General features: G+C 43.3%; 1 protein-coding gene across 1 annotated transcript in view; it reads right to left on the bottom strand.

Annotated features, from left to right (window-relative positions):
- Nucleotides 1-5537: 5537 nt before the first annotated feature.
- The window catches only part of rngtt (RNA guanylyltransferase and 5'-phosphatase), a 177524-nt gene continuing 174024 nt past the window's right edge, over nt 5538-9037 (bottom strand). The window contains exon 16 of the mRNA XM_072678641.1: nt 5538-8498. Within this exon, the coding sequence (XP_072534742.1) occupies nt 8341-8498 (158 nt within the window). The 3' untranslated portion in view covers nt 5538-8340. The remainder of the gene's footprint in view (nt 8499-9037) is intronic.

Raw genomic sequence — 9037 nt, 5'->3', positions numbered from 1 at the left:
ATGTAAGCCATGCTCTTCCAGACCTCTACTGCAGGCATGCTGTTTAATCCTTCCTCACCAAACTGTTGCATAAGCTCATGCTGCATAACGTCACGTCACAACAGACGCCCAGAGAGGAAGAGTATGAATAACTGATGAGGCTCACCTGCGCACCTCAGACGCCTCGCTGTGATGTTTTATTCACTTCACAGCGTTCTCTCCCTCCTTTTTTTATTCCCCCGTCTCTAAAAGGGTTCTCCCGCAGTGACGAGTCATGTTGGAGTCTTCGTCTTGCATACACGGCTTGGTGGACAGTGAGTGCAGTATGTATGCTTTACTCAGGAGTCTTTCAGAGTATGTGTGTTTGGGACCCATTGGACAGTTGCCCATTCATGGTGTCACAAGAGTCTCAACCACTAACTAGGTCGATAGCACTGGGAGGGTGAAGGAAAGGTAAGGCAATGTGGTTGGACAGCTCAGCATGCAAGTTGCTCATTCTGTTACTAACAGATGCCCACACCGACTATCATCTTACTAAGTGATGGAGAAGAGGGAGGGCCACACTACCCACCCTGAGAGAGCAAGGCCAATCAATGGAGCTCTTTAAGCTCCATTGATTGGCCTTGCTCTCTCAGGGTGGGTGGTGTGGCCCTCCCTCTTCTCCATCACTTAGTACGATGACTCTCAGACACGGATGGCTGTGGCATCACTGAGGATCTTGCCAGTGCTGGGGCAATAGTTGATGACTGCTTGAATGGTATTGAACAGTACAGGGACTCAATTTTCCCAGTCGGCAAGCAGCCGCGGATACCTCACCATCTATTATCAAGTGTGTTTCACATTCACAGTGATGAATCTTGTAGCACCTCCAACACATAGTAAGAACAGTGATAAGCAGCAGCCAATAAGACCATAAGACAAACTGTCCGGGAGCAAGGCAAGCAACCACAACAACAGCAGCAAACAGCCAATGGAGAATGGATTGTTGTCACCAAGGCTACAGCTAACCAACAGTCGTCTGCTCTGTGCTGGCGATGATGCTGAAGGTCCTCTATGGAGCCGTGAAATGGAAGGGCAGAGGTGTGAGGACTCATCCACAAAGGGCTGCTTTGATGGTAGGTTTTAATTCCAACAAAGCAGAAGCACGTTAGATCAGCTGTTTGAATACTGAAACCAGCTGATTAAACAAGTGGAATCAGTCGGCTTGTTTAGACTGAAACCTGCAGCCACACCGGCTCCCCTTGTGGCTAGGACTGGACACCTGTGAAGAGAGTGGGATTGTGTTATTACACACGCTCTCTCTGTGATCTCTCCAGGGGAAAGATCACCAAGGTGCGTGAGCCTCGTCTGCGATTAATTGTGACTACATTACACCGGGTTGCAAGCTGATCGTGTAAACCACATTGTGTCCGCTAGACCTGCGTCCACTAGACGTGATTTATGTGATGTTGCCTTCCAAACCAGATGGACACATGTAGAGCCTACCTCATTAACAACAGCAGTAGCAGAAGGCATCATCTTGAAGCCTACATTTTGTTCATACTTCTGCCCCTTTCCATTTAGGTTTTCTTGTGAGAATGTTGGAGGAGACCCAACATTAAACCGTGTACCAGACAGTGTAGTCATACATTTAGCTACCGACACCTGCTAATGAAACCTTGCAATGCTTTCAAGCTCCCTTGCCAACGTAATTCCGACTCTAATGTCTGGCGGAAGCAGGTAGTATCTACTCCTGGCAATATTCCCCACCCTCCATTTCCATCACATACCTCTCAAAACAAGCTAATCAAATATTCAACCTGGACTTCAGTAAAATGTCCAGACCAACTACCATGAATCTGAGCTCACATGGGTGCAGCGCTGATGTATGCTGCTTTCCTTCTTCCCGGGACCAGCCTGGAACACTCTGACCCCTTGTTCTTCCCCTCCTTTAACACACTCAGTCTACCTGCTGAGTGACCGCACGCGTGAAACGTCAGTAGGACATTTGTATGTGAGTGTGTGGTGCAATATTGTCTGTACACATCGGAGCCGAAGACAGGTGTGTGTGGAAACAAACGCTTGCTCTATGTGCATGAGAGAGAGAGAGAGAGAGAGAGAGAGAGAGAGAGAGAGAGAGAGAGAGAGAGAGAGAGAGAGAGAGAAGAGAGAGAGACCAACAGAGAGGCCAACAAAACCATGTATAATTTCACACATCACATCAAACTGTGCCTCCCTGCTCGGAATGTGTGTGTCAGCCGAGTGTCAGGCGTACTGGCCTCCAGTTGAATGGTTCACAGTGGGCAAAGCCATCACGCTCCATTACTAACACATTATGACAGCAGGGGACCTGCGCATTAATGTTGGACTCTTCTGAAGTCAGAATGCTGGAGTCATATCATTCACAACCCCTGCAAGCTGAGTACCAAGCTGAACCTTCCAGTAACACACACATGCGCAAACACACACGAATAAAAACAAACAAACAAACAAAATAAAAAATAAATAAAATGGAAAATATCAACTTAATTTAATTTTCATTGCATTTTTAAATTAATATAGGAATTAAATAAATAGATAAATAAATAAATAAATAAATGTACAGGATAAAATTCTAACCAATATAGAATGAACAGATAATAAAATAACTAAATCCAATAAAAATGTATTGATGGAATAAAAATACAAGCGATACCAAAATAATACAAAATATAAATAAATTATAGATTTAATACAAAAACTATATAAACATAAATAAACAAATAACAAATAGTATTAAGAAAATTATAAATCAAATAACAGGATAAGTATAAAAACACAACTACAAAGAAATCTCCATCCATCCATTGTTTCCATGGCTTCCTGATCAGGGTTGCGGTGGGTTTGAAGCCTCCCTGGAATCACTAGGCACAAGGCAGGAATACCCCTTGCACAGGGCGCCAATCTATCACAGGTAAAAATAAATCTGTATTGTGGAAATACAAAGATATGGCAGCTTGTTTTTTGTTTTTTTTCCTGGTGCCAGAATTACCTGTTTAATATGCAGAGTGAATTGGCCTGGGAAGCAAGGGAGCATCTCCTCTCTCTCTGTCTTTATGGTTGTTTGCTAGCTCTGCATCAGCGGTAAGCAGCCGTGCTTTGACACTGTGAACATATGCTGCAGCTCCACGTCTGTTTAACTTGCATGCGATCAGAAACGCTCACTGAACATCGCTGCTGCTGCTGCTGCTTCCCTGTTTCCCACTCCCAGTGTTAAGAGTCGTCATGTTCGCCAGAGGGTCTAAAAGCAGGAAGTGTCCCGTGGCAAGACCTTCTCCTCTCCTGATTTCTCATTAGACAAAGAGAGGGCGCCGCAACAGGGAAACAGGGCCTCCCTCTGCTGCTCGATGCTGAAAAGGTCAGGCCTCGTTTCTCTGCCTCCATGCTCTCACTTCGTCTCGCAGAGGCGACGCTCGCTCTAATCAAAGCCTAATTAGTTTAGCATGCAGATGATCCTGCTGGAGGGCTTAATTGTTGAGTCTCTGGATCAGAGGTTTTGTTTGCCTCTATTTACTTTGGGGCAAAGAGCATGACATCACTTACAGCAGCAAGCAGAAGAGCAAGCACCCACAATGAGGAGTTTCAGGGGTAGTCCTTTTACCCAGATTCAAGCTATAATGCTTAGTACTGATTCAGTACTTTTGGTTTATTGAAGCAATTCTATTGTAATTCTTTTATCTGTAATCTGGAAGTCTACCAGTGCAGCCATTGCCTAAATATTAGAGAATGTTAGAGCATTGAGACCTTTGGGAAGATTGCTAGTTTGATTCCCTGGACCAGCAGGAAGCAGGGGGCATAGAGAAAGTGCTATAAAGGAACAGCTTCCCCCTAAACATTCACGACTGTGGTGCCCTTGGACAAGAAACCTATGCCACAGTCGCTTCATCTAATATAGTCACCATATGCCCTTTTTTCCTGGACACGTCCTCTCAACCCTTTGGGTTGTGTCTGGTCGGGATTTCTACAGATATTTTTACAGCTTTATATACCAGCATCTACATCAATCATTGGTCTAACTGCCTAGGTCCCGCATTCTCACCGCCACTATTGGTCTACATGTACCTGCATCTACATCAATCATTGGCCAAACTGCTTAAGCCCTGCTTTCTCACTGCCACCATTGGTCCCAATGTACCTGCATCTACCATGCACTGCTCACACTACTTCCCAATATGGATCATTGACCACAGTCTAAAAAAATAAATGCAAATGTTAATCTTAAGTCCAATCATGCAGATTATTTGGAGCCTTCAGGGCTAACCATAATGCCTTTTTTGAAATTTCATTGAAAAAAATGATTACTTGATTACCCTATAAAGTTATTGGCACTGTCCTTTGGCAGACACTCATCCATGTCCCTCTCTAGAACTGAGTTCTGATGTTGTTACAGGGGTAGGCAAAGACAGTGATTGGAGTCTTGACCAGGGTATGGCAAGGCATTCTTGCCCCCGGTGGGGAATCAAACTCCAGTCATGTGAAGGGCAGCAGTCTTACTCACTATTCTATACTAACAAAAGTAGGAAGGATGAATAAAGTAGGGAAAAACTAAAGAAGCTGTGAAGGGATGTTTCTTCCCCTAGGAAAGAATTTTCCAATCATCCACAATTGTTTTCCGTACACTTCTGGCCCTTTGGGTGTTTCTGGGCTCACCCGTGCATTCTTTTTGCTTTAAGCATGCACCGGTCAATAGTTGATCCATGTCTTCACTATCTCTCTGCTGATAGCTTGCTGAAGTCACTGCTCTTTGGAGTTCACATTAGTTGGCTATTAGTTAACAGTCATGGATTTCAGATGCAGATGCCACACTTGGAATCAGCTCTAGATCTTGTACATGTTTCTTCTTGAGGAAAATGATGAGGGATCACCATTTTGAAGATCAGTTCAATCTTCTACTCAAAAACTGGGATTTATAGGGCTTACATAAGGCCCTGACATTCAGAACCAAAGCCCAGCACACTAATTCATTTCAAAACAAAATCCTCCTTTCTAGCAGCTACACCAAGACCTTTTTCTTTAGATGCATGTGCTTGAACCCCCCCCCCCCCACACACACACACAATAAGGCAGGTCTGCTGTCCATCTGTCTGCTCTTCAGGACTACACTGTAGGAGATTTTCCTGGGGTGTGTGAGCGTGTGTCTGCTTGTATGCCGTACGTGTGTAGGAGGCAGAGAGTGGAAAAAAGCAAGAAAGGAGGAGGGGAAATAAAGGAAGCGAGTAGTAAGGCAGTCAGAGAGGAAGAAAGAGAAAGTCAGAGAAAGAGAAACAGAAAAAGAACAAAAGCTGAGCTCAGGCAGCTGCATAAGAATGCCTATATTATGGGCGGTCACTGGCAGGACAAAAGGTAAGAGTGCTTTGATGAGTATCGACCTGCTTTTAAGTGTTGCCAGCCAGGCACAGGGTGGGTGTGTGCTTGTGTGTGGAAGAGCACACACAATGTAGCCATCACTCAGGCACAATATGCATCCTACACACCCGCACCCACTTTAATATCCAGCATTGTGCTTTTTTTTGCATCAAAGTGTCGACAGAGTTGGAGGGTTTTTGACATGTATTGCTTTAATGGTTCAAACGAAAAAATTGGAAAGGCATAAAAAAATAAGCAGGATAAAACTGTCAGAGCTGATTTTTTTTGCTCCATTGCTTCTATAAAGGTCCAAAAGTTTGAGAGGCTGGATGCAATCAGCACAGATTCCAAGCAAAACACAAGTTACATAGTACAAATACAACACACAGGGTTTACGCAACCGCTGCCACGCAAAACCTCATCCTTCATAAGATCCTGACCAGTAGGACTGTCCCAGCCAAGTCAACCAGTCGATTCTAACCGCATCTCTTTATTTGTTGATCTTTATCTATGGATTAGAGCTAAAACTGGAGCTGTGTACACACACTGAAGTTTGGAGCACATAGCTACTGAGTCTCTAAACTTTAAAATGGCATTCAGTACTAAAACTAGTATGTAACATGTGATTTATCATGTTACACTGTTGAACTCTAACTACAATACCCAGCATGCATCACACAAATACGTCATGCAACTACTGGGAATCCTTGTGGTGCTCATCCCATCCTGACTGCTAGCTTAGTTAGCACTGATCTAAAGGTTTTAAAAAAACAAAAACAAAAAAAAAAACACAAGCTAGCATTAGAGTAACTCTCCATAGCAGAAGTCTGTACAACATACAGTAAACACTAGATTGTTGAAATGTCTTAATCCTAGCATGTGAAAGAGAAAGCAAACCAGCACCTGGCTGGATGCAAGACGGGTAAAAAGGCTACCTGAAAGTGACGGCTTGTGCATTAAACAGTTTCAACAGTTCATAATTATGATTAGTGCTCCATGTTTTATTATATATTGCGCTGTTTGTGTACCTAGGTTGGTTTGCTTTGCTCTTGCACATTTCTTTATTATTAGCTGTAACACCTTACTAAAGTGCAGCAATCATAAGGCTACATAAGGCCTACAAGCCTTTCATTGCAAATGAACATGGGTATCATTTGTCATGAAGGTTGTTTTCAATTGTGGTGTAAATTCACAGCAGGAAGTGTTTTGACAGCTGCTGCTTGGTGGAATAAGCCTTGATGAATGTTTATGTAGGGTTATGTCAGTTGTCATAGAAAGTTTATGTAGCCTTATGAACGCTGCCTCTCAGTAAGGTTTTACTCACACTTTTAAAAGGAAAGGTCAAAGGACTGGGAGTCCTGTTGGTTTCTTTACATATTAGTAAAGAGTCTGTTTATGTGTGTGTGTGTGTGTGTGTGTGTGTGTGTGTGTGTGTGTGTGTGTGTGAGAGAGAGAGAGACAGAGACATCTCTTTTACTAAAATGGTTCTTTATGGAACCAAAAATAGTTTACTTTTAAGGATGGTCAGCCAAAACAGTGCTGACAGGGGCTGACTAGAGTCCCCAGGGTGGACACTGATGCTCACCAATGGTTTGATGGCGCCTGAGACCTGACGGTTGTCTTGTTGTGTCCAAAGCTGGTCACTGAACAAGAAAGCTTTTTTTTTTCCTTGATCAAAGACACAATTCCATTGAAGAACGTCTGGATTCAGCATAAATGGATGTTTAGAACACAAATAAATGTATTTATTGGGAGAGGGGCAGTGATTAGTCAACTTTTGGTCAACTAAGTCCTTAGCCTGGGTCAGTCCTACTGTTCAGTTTCTGACTTCATCAAATATCAGTACTAAAAAAGCATCAGTACCAGCATATTTACAGCACACCCCAGTCTTTCATTTCCCTTTGGGTATTAATAAAGTCTTATCTTATCCTAAGTCTTGGATGCAGTCTGGAACTGTTACCATTTGACCCTTAATGGAGCCCGGTCTGTAGCTGCGATTTTTCTAGGTCAGGAGATTCTGCACGTTTCCTTTTTTTCTGTCTCTTGTTGAAGACCTCGCACTGTGTCACTGCTGCTTCTGGCATTTCTGAAGTGAATGCCAAACAGGGAGTCTTTAAATCAGAAGAGACAGAATAGTCTGGCCTCTCATATCCTTTGACTGCACTAATCGAGAAGGAAGTTCAGGAGGCCTCTGCGTTGGGATGAACGGAGCAAAGGCGTGACGAGAATCACATCTGAAAGAAAAGGTCACCTCAGCTAACTATAGAGCTGGATTGTGGAACAGGGTAACAAAGCCTGCTTGAGTCATTCACTGCATGCTGAAACCACATCAGCGAAACGTCTGCTTCTGTGATTGACTGGTGATGTAACAAGAGTGACAGGTTAGGGAAAAAAAGGTAGTTTGAGTAGTGCAGGAGTGGCGCTCGACGTCAATCGCTGGTCACGGACACTCGTCGTTCTTTTTGAGAACAGAGTGGCTGTTGGTTGAGCTAGTTCTTATTGCTGGTCTCTGTGGAAAACAAACACAAAAACAAACACAGGAGGAAAAACAAATCTGCATAGACAGTAGCTTTGGAACTCTCGACAACATGACTTTTTTTTTTTTTTTTTTTTTTAGTCAAACGCTCAAAATAAAAAAAATAAATAAAGAAAGAAAAAGGAGGTAAACAAATGTCCTTGTAACACGTTTATTTATTTATCATTTAAACCATGCCTTGTCTTAGCTCTGTAGGCTTAGAGAAGGTCTCCACGCAATTGTTTTAGAGAGATTTGAAAGCAGTACAGCGTCTGCTGTCTGGTAATCGAGAGTTTAAAAAGCTGTGAAATGTTACATTGCAAATGTCTCTCAAACGCCATCGTCTGCTTCTCTTACCAATGATCATCAGTGATGATTAATGATGATTTGGAGATCCAAATAAAAAACAATAATAATAATAAAACAAAAAACACAAATAATGTGCTACACTAGCTCAACCTCAAACCTATCCCTATCTCACGCTATGGCAAGCCGTGGTTGGGTCTCTTCGGAGGGGGAGGGGGCATGAGCTGGGTGTCCAGGTCTGATGGGTGTTTTCGGGTCTGGCACTGCGCACAGCGGTCCAGGAACTCAAGGAGGTTTTCCTTAGTGACCGGAAACTGGATACTGTTGCACACAGCTGCAGAGGGAACAGCAGAGCAGACAGAAGAAACAGGACGTTACCGCACATGTGATGACGAGCCACTTCCCGCAGCCATGGCCAGGCCTGGGGATATTTATACAGGCTGGTCATTATGACTTTATTCGCAAGCGTCTTTCAGCGCTTTGCGGCCATGCTGCTGTTGATGTCCGGGACTTTAATGAGTCAGCCAAGAGCCAGGTGGAAATTAGTAGAGAGGCCAGATGCTGTTCAAACATTACCAAAAAAAAAAAAAAAAAAAAACATATTTGGTAGCACAGATGGTTAAAACTCGGACATCTATGCCAGTGCACAAGGCATAACAAAGTGTTAAATACAAAGAACATAGGAAAACAATGTGGTGCCCTTAGGCGACCCCTAAGACCTATGCCGGCAGCCTGCTGTTTACTTTTGGGCTGTGGAAAATCATCTCTTTTTTTCTCTCTCTTTTTTTTTTTAAAGATTGTAAGATTTCCAGCCCTATGTTTCTGAAGGAAAACAAATAGTATTTAGGTAGGTACTGACACTGCAGATTATCC

The sequence above is a fragment of the Salminus brasiliensis genome, chromosome 1, assembly GCF_030463535.1.
Source record: "Salminus brasiliensis chromosome 1, fSalBra1.hap2, whole genome shotgun sequence".
NCBI classification, from domain to species: Eukaryota; Metazoa; Chordata; class Actinopteri; order Characiformes; family Bryconidae; genus Salminus; species Salminus brasiliensis.
This window is presented reverse-complemented; position numbering and strand designations above follow the sequence as displayed.